General features: G+C 33.4%; 1 protein-coding gene across 4 annotated transcripts in view; it reads right to left on the reverse strand.

Annotated features, from left to right (window-relative positions):
• Nucleotides 1-17,958, reverse strand: part of LOC113233557 (calpain-A) — a 75,647-nt gene that overhangs the window by 56,292 nt on the left and 1,397 nt on the right. For 2 of the 4 annotated variants that reach the window (XM_026468682.1, XM_026468684.1), the window contains exon 2: nucleotides 13,168-13,686. In XM_026468682.1, the coding sequence (XP_026324467.1) occupies nucleotides 13,168-13,479 (312 nt within the window). In that variant the 5' untranslated portion in view covers nucleotides 13,480-13,686. Of the gene's footprint in view, nucleotides 1-2,982; nucleotides 3,231-13,167; nucleotides 13,687-17,958 lie in introns of those variants that run through there. The other 2 variants (XM_026468683.1, XM_026468685.1) reach the window with 1 other exon arrangement.

A 17,958-nucleotide genomic window follows, 5' to 3' on the forward strand; every position in this document is an offset into this window, starting at 1 on the left:
CACCCTGAGACATAAGTTGACATGTCCCATGTGCCTGTAATTTCACCAGCACCTTACCCTTCAAAACCGGGACGCAGTAATGCTGATATTACTGCTTGGCGGCAGCAATAGGTAAGGTAACTTAACCTTTAGTATCAATACCTATATATATGGATATATATATATGGATGGTATACGAAAGGCACGTGCTTAAAGCAACTGACTGAATCTTATGTTTCATTCTTCTATAAAAAGATATGCAGATAAGCCCAATCGGACTAATCCACTACAATTTCTTGTCTATAAGTGTCCTTTATAAAAGCGCTCTCAAATTTACCGTGTGGGTTCAAGTTTGTCAATATGTTCCCAGTCTAATTTTGTACCTAGTATAAAAACACAACATTAAACAGAAAAACACTCCATTTGTTTATTGGCTATAATTCATGATATTAGGTTATTGGCTGTATTACCATTTAAACGGATGTATTACGAAAAAAAGCTGATAGGATAGGCTGATATCGGAAATTGCTGTAGTTTCATGTCATCTCTATATTTATCGACCATGTTATTCAACATAATCCCTGGAGTTAAAATTTATTGTAACAGAATTGAGGATGTTTCTTAGACTGCAACTGCCAGACCAGGTAACAATAATGCGCTGCATTTTTGCTTGGCGCGATTGCACATGGCGGAACTTCCTCTATTTTTGTTTTCATTACAAAAGTTTTTTTTACAAAAACATTCATTTAAACATGGTGGAGCAAGAAAAATCTGATTTTGTCTGTACACCGCAAAAATGAGGTTGATTTCTAGCCTAACCTCGGTTTGTATTGATTATATTTTTACTTACGGATTAATTACAAAATAACGGTGTAATAAGAGCGCGTTGTGTTGTGATTGTGAAAGATGATGTAGTAAGTAACTAGGACACAAAAGTTAATGTTTCGTTGGTTTTGTGGCAGATATTTAAAGAGTAAAAGTGAAAGATCGACCTTAGCGTGCTTATTTCAACCATATTGAGAATGTCCTTGGAAAAATACCTGTTCAAAAGTGCGGAGAATAAGCAGGAATGTAGGAAATTAGCTTTAATTTCCTACATTCCTGCTTATTAAAGTAATCTCTTGATTACTTTTTCTGCCGCCAAGCAGTAATGTGGGCATTATTGTGTTACGATTTTGAAGGGTAAAGTGCCTCTCAGATCTTAGTGATTTAAGGCAAAAAACTGTTAAAGACTAGGTCGTTCCGTCATTTGTATAATAAAAAAAGATTTTGCAGCTTGTGCTTTCGTTGCTTGTACTTGCGGTGAAGCTTTACTGTTTGCTCGAACTTCAAGAGAGGTTGGTTAGGAATTACGCAACTTGCGAAGACTTTTTGCCAACCTTCGCCGACTTGTAGGTTTCCTCGCTACGTTTTCCTTTTAACATTAAAGTAAGTACGAAAATCGCAGTCATAACAATGTAATGTAACATAGTCGAGTATGTTACCTCCGTAGTAACATGTACAAACGCCTAACACAAAGGCGATAACCCGCGTGGGTAGTCTAAATTGACGCTTAGCTCCCCAATCTTTTGGAGGCCAGTTGAAGATTAGGTATGACAATTATAAGGTAAGATTTGCGTCTTAAATTATAGGAAACGCAATTATTACTTTTTTGTATTGGAACAACAATAGTTTTTTTAATGCCAAGTGACGGGACTGACAAGTCGTGCGCCTGGTGGTAAACGACAATCCTGTCCATAAAAGTTACAATGCCACTCAAGAGCTTTAGATCTGAGGGGCCACTGCGCCCGTTACCTTGAGACATAAGTTGACCAGTCCCATGAACTTGTAATTTCACCAGTACTTCCAGGGAAGGTCCTTGTTAAAGAATTCGTACAGGTACGAATTCTTTAACAAGGACCTCAACTGCTACTACTTGTCAAGACAATGAATTAATGCGTGAAAAACAAATTAACTACTAGCTACTAAAAATGTACCAGACAACTATACCAATTCATCTTTGTCTCAGGAATTCCCTGTGCTATGAGTAGACTAAGATAAGAATTAATTAAGAAAAGGTCGTTTCTCAAATTATTTTACTTGGCATTTTTGGGACTCATTCTCATTTAGTGCCCACAGTGCTAAGGTACTGGATCACCGAATTCGTCAATGTCGTATCGGAAATCTGATTTACTTTTCGCGTGTACTTATTATATGATTCCTTCATAGCACTTTTAGAGTTCAGCAGTGTTTAGGGATATCATTCTGAGGTGCACGAAAGGAGCTTTAGTCTGGCGCACCCTATGCAACAATCGTCGAGTACTATACGCCGATTGATAAATACTTTAAGAACGATGGCAAGCATTATAGTGTATGCCATCGATACTATAAAAAGAAGAATTCTGGGAATCTCGGTTTAGAATATGTCGTGAGTTTACGATTTTTTGGCATTTAGACTCCAGATTGACATTTTCAGTCTCGGAAATATGAAAACTTTTGAGACTTAAATCGCTTAATCAAAGAATATTAAAAACTCTACTAAAACAGCAGTAAACTTTTATACTGGTTACATGGACATGGCAACACAGTATAGCGCAGATTAGTTTAATCTGTGCAGATTCAAGAACAATAGTAGGGTAATTTTCAGGTTAGTTTTCTCTACCTAATCGGTGGTTTATTATTCAAGTGTTAAATTTCAGGTCACTACACTCGAATATTAAATAATACTTTATGATAATATTCCAGAATACTTAAATAATAAAAGCTGTCACCGAAATTAGTTAGAGAAAACTAACCTGAAAATTACGTATAATAAAATCAGTTCTTTCTATCTGAAATTACATTAAACGCCCTTTGTTTCTTACGTGTTCATTAAAAAAAATTAAATTGTAGAGAAATTTTAATTGCAACGTTTTGATTGTATTTCGTACAATCAACAGCACACCAGTTTAGTAACTTATTATTGAATGGCTAAAGTAAATAATAAATAATTATTTAGTTTTAAAACTTATATACAAAACTTACCACTTTGTAATTCTTAATGCTCGGCAAAAATCTCTTCTGTTCTACTTCTTTTTTCTGAAACACTTCATTTATGATGTTCCCTAAAGCTTGAGCGCCATATTGGAATAGTGCTTGCCCTCCCTGGTTCAAAAGCTGCCTTCCCGCGCCTTGCAAAAGTGCGCCAAAATCGCCGCCATTTTGCCCCATGGTGAGGTCTTTTACACAACACTGTTTCCGTTTTTATTTCGCTAGGGCATTTTTAATCTGTGGGGGAGTTTTTTTTTAATCTGAGTGTTTTAATCGTCACTGTTTTGTTGAGCTGTGTTTAAATAATAGTAAACTTCAAGACTAAAGAAAGGGTCTTTTATGATGTCACTAAACTGACTAACACATTAAATATGTAATTTTACGTAACATATTTATATAATATATGTACATATTTATGTAACATATTTTTAATTAGGCATTAAAAGTAATTTAAAAAAGGGTAATTAACATTTAGGGATTTTTTTTATTATTATTGAATTTTCAAAACAATTTAGTTTGAGCAAATAAATAGAAACAAAGATTACAATGTTTAAAAATGCTTGAAATTTAATTATGTCTATTATCTTTTTTTAATTTAACATAAATGTCACAGCCACAACAGTAGTCAGAACAAATAAAAAAAAACAAAATGAAGCACAGGTACACAGTCATTCATCCTGATGTGATCACAATACTGAGAACAAATGCTATGTTGTAGTAATAGAGGCCATTAAACTTTTATAAATTGAACTATACCTTGAAATAACAAAAGGCTGATAAGATGACATGTTAAGATGATTTCGCCCCTCTTCACAAAATTGAATTTATTGTAAATGTATTCTTCTATTGAAGAACATCAAAACATCGTCTCAAATGTCAAAAGTATACTTACACTATAGTTTTATAGTCCAAAAGCAAATTGTTATCTTTTACTTATACAGTGTGTGTAAATAGAGCCACTGGGTTTTTGGGAGTGTGAAAAGCCACAAGAAATACATTTGAGGTAGCAGATGTTGTCTTAAAAGGTCATCAACTGTCAGAGATCATTGTAAAATAGTTACAAAGACTAGATATACTTTATTGTTACAATGATGTCATCTAATGGCACTGAAGAATGATAATTAACATTCTTGTACATTTTCAGTGGTCTTTTAACAAATAATTAAGATCAGTGTGGCATGTGGATACACTGTTACCATGTAAATTTATCAAGAATTCATTTCATCCACTTCTTTATTTAACAACAGTTTACAGGGTCAATTGTCCAAAGTAACAACTTAAAATATTTATATACAAAGATTAAGTTTTTGTTGTGTTTCAAATGAATCCTCATCTTGTAAATTTGTAAGTGCTATTTAGTTTTCTTATCCAACTAGGAGTATGTTCTAGTACACAATATTTTTGACTAAGACTTTAGCTATAGAAAGACCACAATGACTGTCTATTAGACCTCTAATACAGCCATATTTATGATAGCAGTGTTTTTTGAAATGGTCTGTGAGTAAAAACATATTTGAAAAGAAATGTGAGGGCCTTGAATTTCAAGACAGCTGTAACGTACAATTGATATGTTTTTGAAAGTATTTGTTACTGTTAGGTTATCATGATCTAGTTTGATTTACGACTTATTTTTATTGTAAAATGGAAATGTAAAATCTAAATGTGAAATAGATAAAATTTTGGCAACTATGTTGGTCTATTTTTATCTTATCTTATTTGTTACAGAAATTTATATTAGAAAAAAGTACAACAAACACACGTTACAAACTTTTCATCCTCAAACTAGTAGTGCTAGTACAGAGTTGTGAGATGAATTTTAGTGTAAGAAACTATTATGATTTTTAAAGTATTTAAATTTTTCAGTTTCATATTGGCTTAATTTGTTCTGGCAATAATATAACATCGTATGTTAGTGTACAGTCAAGGACTTTTAGCATAAAATAAACACAAAAGGCCATTGGAAACAAGACCAAATCGATATAGTTAGCAGGTTTGCTTGTTGAAATTGAAAATTGGAATAAACACACGTCTCAATAGATTTGATATCAGTGTCAATTGAAATGCCTTAAAACATTAATGTAGTCTATAAAATTTGTATAAAATGTATAAAACTCTTTTTTGATATTTATTCAGTATTGGAAATATTATCTTTTACTGCAACATAAAGTAAACTTGACAGTTTACAAAGGTCTGTAGTTTCTGCTTACACACAAGGGAAATTGGTGTGTAAATTTATGCTTACATTTATAATTAGAATAACCTAGAATACACGCTGAATATTAATGAACCATGCCTAGGAAGTAAAAAAAACTTCTTAATATAAATTAAACTTCTAAAAAGGTACCTTAAAGTATTTGATGTAGGATCAAGGTTAACATCATGCAGACAATAATTATGAAGCTTATCCGGGAGATACGTATAAATAGAGAATTTGGACCTTGTAATATCACATGAGACAGATAGATTTAGGTCACAGATAGTAGAATTTAAGTAAAATCTGAAGTTACTATTTCGATAATTAGCTCTTGCAATAATATGTCTAATATCTTACAGTATTACTCAAAAACAAGGTGAGGTCATCATTTATCATAGGAATCCAAAATCTTGATGGAATGTGACACCATAAAAAACATAAAAATTTAAAAATAAACACAAAACTCTTAGTGAAACTTTTATAAAGCACAGCACAACAATGATATTGTAATCACGATAAATAAGTTTTCAGATAAAATAACGCGGTAAATACGATAAAAACAAATCCTTTCTGCGGAGCGAAACTCTACCTAAAAACTCGCACGAAAATTGACAGACGTACATCCAACTAAACAGAAAAGCTTTGGTTTGTGCCGAGAACGCGCGCACCTCGTGACCTATTAAACTCGGTGGGATTACAGACTAATATTATTGCCAGCGCGATGCATGACGTAAGCTACTAAATGAGTTGCTGACTGAACCGTTAAGATTTTTCAGAATTTGTTCATTGATTTATCGAATATTGTTCGTAAATAAGTGGGACTTATAAATATATAAAAGAACATCGATTTTTATTACAAAGTTGCTTTAAAAAAAATCTGGCAACACAAAATAACGTTGACCTTCAAAAAGTTTAAAACCCCAAAACATTGACTTAATGCCCAAAAACAAAAATGATGTATCCTGGATTTTTATACAATTTGTCCCACAACTGATATAAATGTTGTCAAGGATTGGGTGGTTTAAATACTGCTTATTATTTAACTACACGGGGAATCAGATACTACTTTTCAATAAAATCATATATTATAATGTACCCGTGACGTATGTTAATCATATAATTACATTAACAATCATAGGTAGTTCTAATATCGCATTCATTCATCTGAATAAAACATTTGAAAGAATGAATGAAACCTTACAACTTTGTCTGCAACCGTGAAGCAGTCTCTTCGATATGGGCATGAGTAAATACGTCACCAATTCTAAAACATGACTCAGTGTAATGACGAACGCGATTGCACGCTCACAAGTATGTTTTGAGATAGTAAATATTAAAATCCATTGTAAAGGTAACATTGACTCCTTGCACTTGTTATATAAACACGATTAAATAAGACATTTTTGGGTCCGACAATTACACCGATTAATCTGGTCTAAAGTTAGATAATCCCCAGTACTAGAGCAGTCTCATATCTTTTTGCATAAGTTTTGTTTACAGTGCCCCTTCCTATCAACCTCTTGGATTCGAGGGAAGGGCGCTATGACCTGTGCGAGCGAACCCGCACAGGAATCATCTAAGTTTAAAATTTAAGTAATAAATTAAGTAGTAAATTTAAAAAAGTTAGTCTAAATTGGTCTGACTGACAATCTTACTCGGAAACTCTTCATCTAGTTCTTACCGCTCTATGCTAACAGAGTTATTTACATCAAAGTGAATATGTGGTCATAATTTCTATAGTTCATAATTAATATTAATATACTCCTGAATTTATGTTTTTACGCTTTGTAATTGAAATATCAATTTCTATGTTTTGGTTTTTACTTTTCGTAATTAAAATACCTACTCCTATATTTTGGTTTTTTAGAGTTCGTAATTAAAACATCTACTCTTGTATTTTGGTTGGGAAATACGAAAACCAAGTAAGTTTTCATTTCCAATATGCAAGTACAAAATATTGTTTTTTTTGTTGCGTAAGAACTGATTTAAATTACATTTCAAAAATACGTCTGGTAAAACAGTGACGTAATGCGGTGCTACCTATACATATTTCGGAAGACCTGTATACATAAAAGGTAAACAACTCCCAAAAATGGGCGTAACAAGCCAACCAACCTCGCTGTATACACATGCCGCTTGCCATAGTCAGCTTTACTATTGGCGCCATATTCATCACGGGAGGTCTTGTAACAATGTATCGCAATCCCATAATGCCTTCATACGTGTCCGTTGTAGAATAAACTACTTAACAGCTAGAAGTTTGTACAGATATGATGCCCTTATTAAGTTATAAATAATCCATCTTAACTTTTAGGCCAAGGCTGAAAAACGGCACTAAGTTGATATTCAGTCTACTTAGCTAATTGTAATTTATATGCTCATTATTACAATGAAAGTACGTAAGTTCTTACTTAGCGAAGACAGTTTTATTCTATCACAGTAATTTAGTTCGTAATCAAGTTTTGTGATTCAGTAGAGACGATTGCAAAAAGTGGTACGATACCTGATGTGTAGATAGACCATATGTAAGCATTATGATAGTACGACTAGTACAGTCGATGCCCTAAGATACCTGTCTCTCTAGCCAACCTTTTGGTTGTAAGAGTCTTCTTAAGCATTCAACAGAAAAGTGTAAAGGAATTACAACTTTTTGGTTGAAATTTGTAAATGATGCAATAAGGACGTCATACTAAAATGATTTTTACGGCTCACAGGTTAAAGGTTAAGTTCGTTTAACACAATTTTCACATTGATGAACACCGAACCAAAAAGACGATTAAGGAGTCAAGTATTTTAGAGCATCGACTGTATAAAAAAATAATAAATAAAAATATTTTATTACTTCACTGTACATGGCATAATTCAGGGGCTGATGTTTCCTTTTAAGCTTGATAGGGCCTGTGTTAGGAAACATCGCTCTTCTTTACAATTAATAATTGCTCTTAAGCTGGTGTTATAACTATCTATATTTTACTAATACATTAACCTTAATAAACTGTATGTGTATAATTTTCCTGGAAACAACATCAGTGTTCGGCGCAAGGCCAATAAATTGACCCGGTAACTACTTGAAGCGGCCGCGGTTTCAGGTTGAGATACCTTATCCATTGTTAGGTGAAAAGAAAAGACAGTGAAATAAACTATTAACAGGAAATACAGACAACCCCAAAACTATAGACAATTGTTAAGAATTTATTCATGGTAAGACTTAACCATGAACTCTAGAGTCTAGATCAGATCCTTTTTTACCGTTAAATTGTATTAATATGAGTTTAATAACCGTGATCATAACTTGAGATAAATTTTTTAGCAGTGTACAGCGTCTCTTTAAGCATCTATCTATAGGAACATTTGATTTTCGGTTAGTTTTCCGGCTATGTTTTTTGTTGAATAGTTCAAGGTTATGTAGTTATAAAATTGATGTCAAAGCCGGATAATGCAATCACGTAGCACTGCTACTTGGACAATTTTCGCTTAGAGATTTCTGGTCATACAACGACACACTGATATGCAATGTAAATACTCTATAGATAGCGTTATTGATCAATACAAGGCTTACAAAGTATTCACAATTATTTGTAGAACCCAAATCCGATAACTAAAAACCTATGTTTTGCTGTCTATCGACGTCAAGGTTAGATCTCTTTGACTGATAACGAATTTCGTGAAAAAGATGAAAACGTTACGAAGAAATTATAGTTAAAAATGCATATTCCACTTGTGTTTCTTTCTTATGCGCGTGATGTCAATTTTATAGTTTTCATGGTTTAGTTTTGTGATATAAACTATTAGAAGTAGCAATTTATATTTATGAGCTTGAGAGTGTTTGAAGATTCTGTGCAGACTGCTGCCTACGCGCAATAGTAATATGACTGTAATATAAACATTATTTAGTAAGTATTAGTGTTGAATTCTTCATTCGAAATTCTGATTTTCGAAAACGTCGAGTAGTCTTGAATGTGTGTTAATGTTTTCGATACTATGTAAGAGGGTGGTTTGGTAAGTCCGTGACGTCGAGAAGTGATGGTTTTTTTTCTACGTAATCTCATTTTAACTGTGTACACCATGACCAACGATATCCCAACTTCTTCAACGCATCAAAAAATATATTTTGTCAAACTGAAAAATAAGCCTCTGTTACAGTTTTGATTGCAGATCAGAGAAAAGGAATACTCGAAAGTCCGTTTTCTCCATCTCCAAAAAATATCGAACTCACCTAAATTTTTCATTTTATTTTTTTTTAAATTTTGGTGGTAATTTAAAAAAGTAACGTCAGATGCATAATAAGTTTTTGTCATTTCTCTTGTCTTTTGGCGGTAAGCGTTTTAGTCACTTAATTAAGAAATATGGCAGAATTAAGATTAATTAGTCTCACTAGCCACTCATCAAGAAAATTTCTTAATTGATAGAAATTTTAATTAAGTTCCGAAAAGTTTTTATTTAAATAAATAAAAAGTAAAAAAAGAAGGAGCAAGCTGTATTGTTTACACATTTTGTTGTCATTGATTATTTATTATCTTTTTGTTATTTAGTTCCGATAGAAAGCGACACAGGTATAGACTTTTTTCCATCTTCTAAGGGTATAGATGAGGATTGACAGGTGTTCGGTCTATTTTTTTTATTGGGGATGTGCGGAAGAGTAAACCCAAAATTGAGTAGCTCTTATTGAAATAAGGTAGCGTATTTACCAAACAACTATTACAAAGGAAAAGTGCGCAAATTTATAATGAGTCTACGCTGCGTAGGAGTATTAAAATCCATCGATAAGGAGAGGAAGTCTTTTCCTTAACGTAATCCTAACAAGATAACTACGTCACAGTGTGATTCACATTCATGACGGGTCAAACCCAGAATCATTATATTGCCATTAGTCACATATTTCCGATTTGAAAATTGGATTGCAGAGAACACTTCTAGTTAGCGAATAAATAGTAAAGTTATAAACAATATGATTAATCATATACATAACTATCGAAGTGAGTATGAAAAGTGCAAGAAAGAAACAGAAAATAAATGTTTTGGCAGTAACGTGACCAACGCATATTGTGGTTTGAAATTTACTCGTAAAGACGACGAATTTATAGTTCCGAAGTTTAAATCATAGATGTAAGTTTTTTACTATATCTATGGTTTTAATTTCATAATAAGGGTCTAGGTATACCAAAAGTAGCCATAGACACGTAGAGGGAGATTAAAAAAAAACAAACAATATAAATACAAGAATAAAAATAACTGTTCTTGACAGTCGTCTTTACAAATCACAAATTCATTTAAGGGGCTACTTATACGCTTCTAATAATATAAGAATCCGGTTGACATTAAAAATTTGCCTTTTACGAGGTTTATGACTCATCGCCAACCCATATATATGTATGTCCCACTTCTGGACAGGTCTGCACAGGTCTCCTCTCGAGGGTTTAGGTAATAGTCAGCCACACTGGCTCAATTGGAGACTTCACACGTTTTTTGAGGATTGAAAACCATCTTCGACATGCAGGTTTCATCACGATGTTTTTCTTTATCGAAAAGTTCCTGGCAAATTTTAAATTAAATTTTGCACATACATTCTGAATACTCAAGAGATGCTAGACTGGATTCGAAACTACGACCTCCACTTAAGAAGAGGTAGGTCCAACCATTAGGTTAGCACGGCTTTGGTTTTGCTTATTTTGGTTCATAACTATGTATTGTGAAACAAAAACTTTGTATTGAAGGTTTATTATACATCTTCTGCGTACTTGGATGACAAAAATCAACGTAACCCGTTTAGCTCTTTCAGATTGTCTAGATCTTTGAATAAATATTGTAAATGATTAATGTGTACAAATGATTATTTACATAGATCAACCCCTAGAATTTTTTACTCATTCTTCTCGGCGTAAATCACATTACGAATGAGTAGTAGTGTATTATCAATGTGATGATTTCAAGTGTAATTTACTTATGAAATAACGATATAATTATTTGAACTTGATACTCGAATATTATTGATTAGAATTTCGTAGAAAATTCCAAGTGGCTAAAATAATAAATGAGTGACAATTTGTTTAAGAATATTAGTTACAATTTTATAATATCAAGTGACGGGACGAACAAGTCGTGCGCTTGACGGTAAACTACACTGCCTGCCATAACAGTTGAAGTGTCACTCAGAACTTTAAATCGCAAAGATCTGAGGATCACTGCCTCTGCGCCCATCACCCTGAGACTAAAGTTGATAAGTTCCATGTGCCTGTAATTTCATCAGCACCCTTACCCTTCAAAACCGGCAGAAATAGGTAAGGTGGCAGTACTTGCCTGGACGAACTCTTTCACAAGGAGCTCTACTGCTACTAGGCTTCTGATTAGGTAAGGTGTTGGTGCTCATAGCCAAACCAGTCAGATTTTTTATCAACGAATGAATATTCCTCCACGCGTTATGATCGAGAGAGAGAAGAGTGAGATTAAATTAATAGCGCTCTCGAGTCCCGTGCACTATTAGTTATTTGGCTAAACTATTTGGCAAAGAAAGACTAATTTATCTGAGTCATTCTAATGCAGTTTGAATTAGATCGATTAAAATCTAAACTAATCAGACATACCATTTTGTTTTATGTGTTATGCGACAAAGGTTACAAGTGACTATATTTGCAGACCTAACAAATTTGTCAAACTATCGACATCGTGATGTTTTAATAGTTTCTTAATACAACAAATGGTAATAGAAGAATATCAATACACGATTACGTCTCGTAGAATAATCAAAGAATATTTTCTTATAATTATTAATACACAGACTTTCTTAGAAAAAATTCCTTCGATTCGAACCGACGTCTTCTAGCAAACCAGTCAGAAGCTATGCCAACTAAGACACGGAAAGAACCAGCGGACCTCACGAATTGTTCTATGTGCTCGCTTGTCGGACCTTTGTATTCATAATTATAACAAACTAGTGGAGTAATTTCACAAAAAATAATTGAATGTCATGATAGTAAAACATCGTGATATTCAATAAAAAACTTAAATACATTCTTTCTTAAGAACAATAAGAAAGTAAAAAAAATGTTTGCAAATATAAAGAATATTGGATTCAATAAACAAAATATGAAACAGTAAACAAACATTTTGCGGCATTTTCTTGTTATACACTGAGTACACATGAGTTACAAACATCGAAAGCATTTAAGATATATGATAGTTGTGCTGTACAAAATTTTGAGTGACAGTAGGCAATAAATTTTTACCAATACAGGAATCCTTTGATGCTTGAAAATAACAAGATAATTATTTGGTTTGATTAAAGCGGTCAAGGAGAACATTTAAATGCAAGGGCATGATATTGTTTACTTGAAAGTTATTCCATATTATGTAATTCTTAAAGTAAAACATGTAAACGATAAAGTGGATTAATATATCCAAACTTAACGATTTGGAGCATTTGTTCATATCATCAAGACAACATAATAAACCGAGTCTGTGTGTTTTAGAAGATGTATAGTGGTTATATTATTAAATTATAGCAATCAGCCGTGACCATGGAACCTGTAACGAGCCCGAAAAGTTGGTTTCTAAGAAAAAAACCACATATACGGGATGGATCCGAATCTAGTCTCGGTATAAAGTACTAAAAATCCACCTCGAAAAATCATTAATTCCCTAGTTTGCCACCCATAGAGGTGGTACATTTTCTTTAAATTTAAATGGGACCATTTCTGAGGTATCCTTTTTCCTACATAAAAAGATTTGGCAAAATCGGTTCATAAATGAGTTATCGCGTAACACACATACACATACATAAAAAAACATATAGTCGAATTGAGAACCTCCTTTTGTTGAAGTCGGTTAAAATAGTTTATTTTCAATTAACAATAACGAAAACCTAAGAACTCGATGTGAATAAGATTTTAAAGAAAACATGTTCCTTGTTAGGTTATGTCGCCGTCACGAAATTTGTACTTTTCTGAGCGTATTACACTTACAATGAAAACTATAACAAAAACACTTACCACCATGTTAACATTAACAGCAGCACATGATTCTTCCACCACTTCCGCAACAGCACCACTTTCATATTCTTCAGCTGGCAAAGCAGGATACAATCTAGCACCACCAGTACTGAACACAGTATCATCTTCAGATGGAAGCTTAGGATACAGACTTCCATTTCCAATCAGAGGTTCAGAACTACCACTAGCCTCTCCTCTTTCACCACGTTCCGTGTTAAGGAAACCACGTACTGCAGAAGCAGCACTGGAGCCCCTTTGCCATCCATAACCATTGGCATGGAAGTTCTTTGGATAATAATTTATCTTGGACATTTTTATAATTTAGTTTTATTTGTAGTCACTTGTTTTAAGAAGTCCGCAGTTCTTTAGTCTGTAGTTGTATGGTTTATAATACAGCTACGTCAAGATACCATATGTTTCGGGGAATATTTGAAGCGATAGCTCTCAAAATAAACCGCGTACTATGGACCGCGCGACGCGAATGGAGTTCGCCGTGTTTACGTCTGGTGATTTATAAATCTGTAACAAAGGAAAATTCGTTGATTCACTTTTCACCCACATAGAGTAGACATAATTGGTTTTTTGGGGTTTTTATAAAGACAATAGTGATCGGGTTTTTTTTACATAATTACCGTAATTTTTTTTAGCTCTTAACAGTAATGCTTACAGTTCGTGTTGTGTGTTAAATAAATAATATAAACTATTTAGATATTATTCTGAATAACATAATTGTCTGTGTATTATAATCGCAATTTATAAAATTACATTGTCGAATGACATTTTTTTTCAAAAAAGTAGGTACACGATGAATAAATTCATGCAATCATAATAAAAAACATAAAGTCCACAGTGCACACGGTAATTTTCGAGAAATACCTCGAAAGTTACCGAAATGCAAAAGCCTTACTTATAACAAGGAGGGCTAATAAGCACCTAAAGATTTTATGCTACTAAAACAAGTAAAAAATGGCAATTATGCTGATGTTACTTAACAATGTTGTTGTTTTTAGTAGCAGTAGAGTTCCTTGAGAAGGAGTTCGTCCAGGGAAGTATTGCCACCTTACTTATTTCTGTATTCCGGTTTTGAAGGGTAAGGCTGCTAATGAAATTACGGCACATGGGACTTGTCAACTTATGTCTCAGATATTTGCGATTTAAAGCTCACTTATGGACAGGCGTGTCGCTTACCATCAGGCGCACGATTGGTTCGTCCCGTCACTTGGTATTATTAAAAAAAACAATAAAACAAAGTAACAAAAAAATGGGGGTTGTAGATATTGTTTCGCTGATTCCAGATAATATATTTCGCAAAAAATGTCGATTACATTAGTTATGATAAGCAGTATAGTCATCTGTTTAAATGAAACCTATTCGTCAATTACCTATATCGACACTAGAAGTATCAATTAATGTAAGGGACAAACCACAGTTTTTCAACAAAACGATTTTATTTTTTTAAATCTGTCTATAACTTTTTATAGTCTGCTCCAATTTTGATTGTGTCTAGAGCAAAGTTTCTTAGAATTTCCTCTTCTTTGATGCTATAAACGAAAGATTTAGGAATGCCCAGTGGTTTAAAATATAGCATGTCCCTTACATTAAACAAAGATGTTTATTTGTGGCTTACACTACTAATATTTTACATGTAAACCGTCGAGGGTAGTGTAAGCATGAAGAGAAATAGAAAATTACACGTAATTCTATTTTAAAGGATCCTTTACAATAGATACCATTTTTCACAAACATATTTTACAAATAAAATATTAGTAACGTAAAGCACAATTGAACATCGTTTTTAAATGTTTTTAATGTAAAGGACTGTTATATTTTAAACCACTGGGCATTCCTAAATTTTAATAATACATATAATATAATAATACATACATATACATACAATAATCGATAGAGCGGGAACTTCCGAATCCAATGATATATGTAACTCATTTTCGATAAAATGTCCCTTACGTTAATTGATACTGGTATTGATATACGAAAAATTTACATACATAATTGGAAATTAATCAACAGATGCTCATTGTGGTCAATTTAACATTCGTGCTTCGATTATAATAAAAATTCAATTTTGTTATTCAAAGAGGTGCGCTACCCAAATAATAAAAATAAAGGGGACGAATTGGCTCCACCTTAGGTAATCAATGACGTCACGACGCTAGGTTAATTAAAAACGTGTGACCTCTATGTTTTACTGTCGCAGGGAGTGGTAGAACTGAAGTATGCGAATTCAGTTGCAATTACATTAAAATGCGAGTTCTGTTTGTATGAGTTTTTATATGATAAATAGCTCGACCAACACACACACGAAATAAATGATAACATGAAAGTCGTCTGGGAATAAGTGCTATTTCATCATTTCAAGGTTCTATACACCGCTATATAGGTAAATTACGTTTGCGATCCACGGGTTCATGATTGTTTTGACTTCTAAATTTTTTTTCCTTCTACACAAAAAAAATCACAATTACTATTTATTTATAAGGCAGATTTCTCGAAGAAAAATGAGTAAGATACTCTATTGTGTTGCTCTTTGTAAATAGACTTTTATACTTATTAATGATTTATAACAAATATGCTGAGGTTACAGGCACATGGGACTTGTCAACTTATGTCTCAGGGTGACGGGCGCAATGGGAGTGAGCCTCAGATCTTTGCGATCTAAAACTTTGAGTGGCACTGCAACTGTTATGGACAGGCGTGTAGTTGTAGCAGTCGCTCGACTTGTTCGTCCCTTCACGTGATATTATAAAAAAACCTTTAATGTAAAGTTTTAGTTTCACTATAGTTTTAAACCTCGTAAATGGCAAATTTTAAATATCAACCGGAATGTTATAGAAAAATATACATTGGTCCTTAAACGAATTTGTAACTTTGTGAAGACGACTGTCTAGAACAACCAGTTTATTTCTATGCTTCGTATTAATCAGTACTGCTCACAAAAAAATATTATTCTTCTTAACATAAATGACTATTGCGTAGATGTCCTATGACGATAGTGTAAGAATGTTAATTTCTTTCTTTAAGACACTCTGAGGTACACAAAAGGAGCCTTTGTACGTTTCGTGTACGTTAGCTTGGGCAACAATTTCCCCACGATGGCAAGCTTTACAGTATATGCCATCAATATCATAAGAAGAAGAAGAAAGACACTCTAAAGCATAGGTTCCCAAACTTTTTGGCTTACAAACCCCTTCGGCAAGTTAAAAAAAATTAAACGCGCACCACCACAAAAAATAATTGGAAATGCGTATTTTTTACATTAATACAAATAATGACAAGGAAAATATAAACATATATATGTATATTTTTCAAATGCGGTAGCAGCCCCTGGCATAGCATCAACGCCCCCCTATTGCTTCCGATCGCCCTAGGACTCTTGTGGGGCCCACTGGTAGGGACCGCTTTGGGAATCTGTACTCTAAACGTACGTTTTTGTAGGACATGTCTTCGGCAGGCAATATGAATGATTACTGTTTTATGGTCATATTTACATGTTTGAATTATACGTTACGAGAGTGTTAAAAGCTTAGAATAATAACGCATAGAAACCTAGCCCGCACACGCTAAGTGAGGCAAGTTAGAGGGTGCCAAACGCGTCCCAGGAGCGCGCGGGCTGTTAGTGCTCAAGGTCATATTGCACCGCGAACAGCTCCAAAATTTTTTGCTAAAAATGACGAAATGTGCGGTAAATGGGTGTAAAAATACAACAGACAAACAAAATAGACACTAACATCGCATTCCACAAGTAAGTAATGCGTTTCAACTCATATTTTTATGTAAATATTCACTAAAACAGAAAAATAATTTCGCGGCAACAAGATACGAAAGTGTTGCAAAGTATCGAAATTTTTTTCTCCCGATTTTGCTATTCTGTATCAAAATAATTATATTACGTAAATTTTAGTGGTGCCTGTAATTTCGATTTATTTGCGCATTTTGAACTAATATTTACTCGAATAAACATTAAATGTTTTCGTTAACTCCTGTAAGTGATTGGGACACTTAATTATTTTATAATACTTTTAACGGATCTGCGTTCATGCTTTATTGAATAATTATTTATATTAATTTTATTTGAATTGGAGCACATATTGCAACAAATTTACAGTATATATTTGTTTCTACTATAGTGTTGGCACCACCAGTACAACTTTGATAGCTTATTATATGTCTTTCTTTTCGTAACTCAAGCGAAATATTTTATATTAAAATATTTTATTTTCTTAAAAGGGGAGCATTCTTAAGCGATTTTTTAATCTATTTTAACAGTTATTTTCTTTAATGTTTGCTTATGGCATTTTCGGTTTTAGGTTTCGAATATGGCACTTATTTCTAAATCCAAGATGGCGGGCGCGATTTTTCGAATAATGGCAAGTTGGGTATCGTTTTCGAGATGTTTGGGAATGTTCAATACAAATATGGGACTCATTTCTAAATCCAAGATGGCAAACACGACAGTTCAAACAAAAGCAATATTCGTAATGAGCACCCCCAAATACCTCGAAAACGATACCCAACTTGCCATTATTTGAAAAATCGTGCCCGCCATCTTGGATTTACAAATAGTGCCATATTCACATTGAGCATCCCCAAATACCTCGAAAATGATACCCACATAGTATTTTTTTGAAAAAATCGTGCCCGCCATCTTGGATTTACAAATGAGTGCCATATTCGTAATGAGCACCCCCAAGTACCTCGAAAATGATACCCATATTGCATTTATTTGAAAACTCGTGTCCGCCATCTTGGATTTAGAAATGAGTGCCATATTCG

This window comes from Hyposmocoma kahamanoa, unplaced genomic scaffold (genome assembly GCF_003589595.1).
Source record: "Hyposmocoma kahamanoa isolate Upper Pololo Valley unplaced genomic scaffold, ASM358959v1 79, whole genome shotgun sequence".
Taxonomy (NCBI): domain Eukaryota; kingdom Metazoa; phylum Arthropoda; class Insecta; order Lepidoptera; family Cosmopterigidae; genus Hyposmocoma; species Hyposmocoma kahamanoa.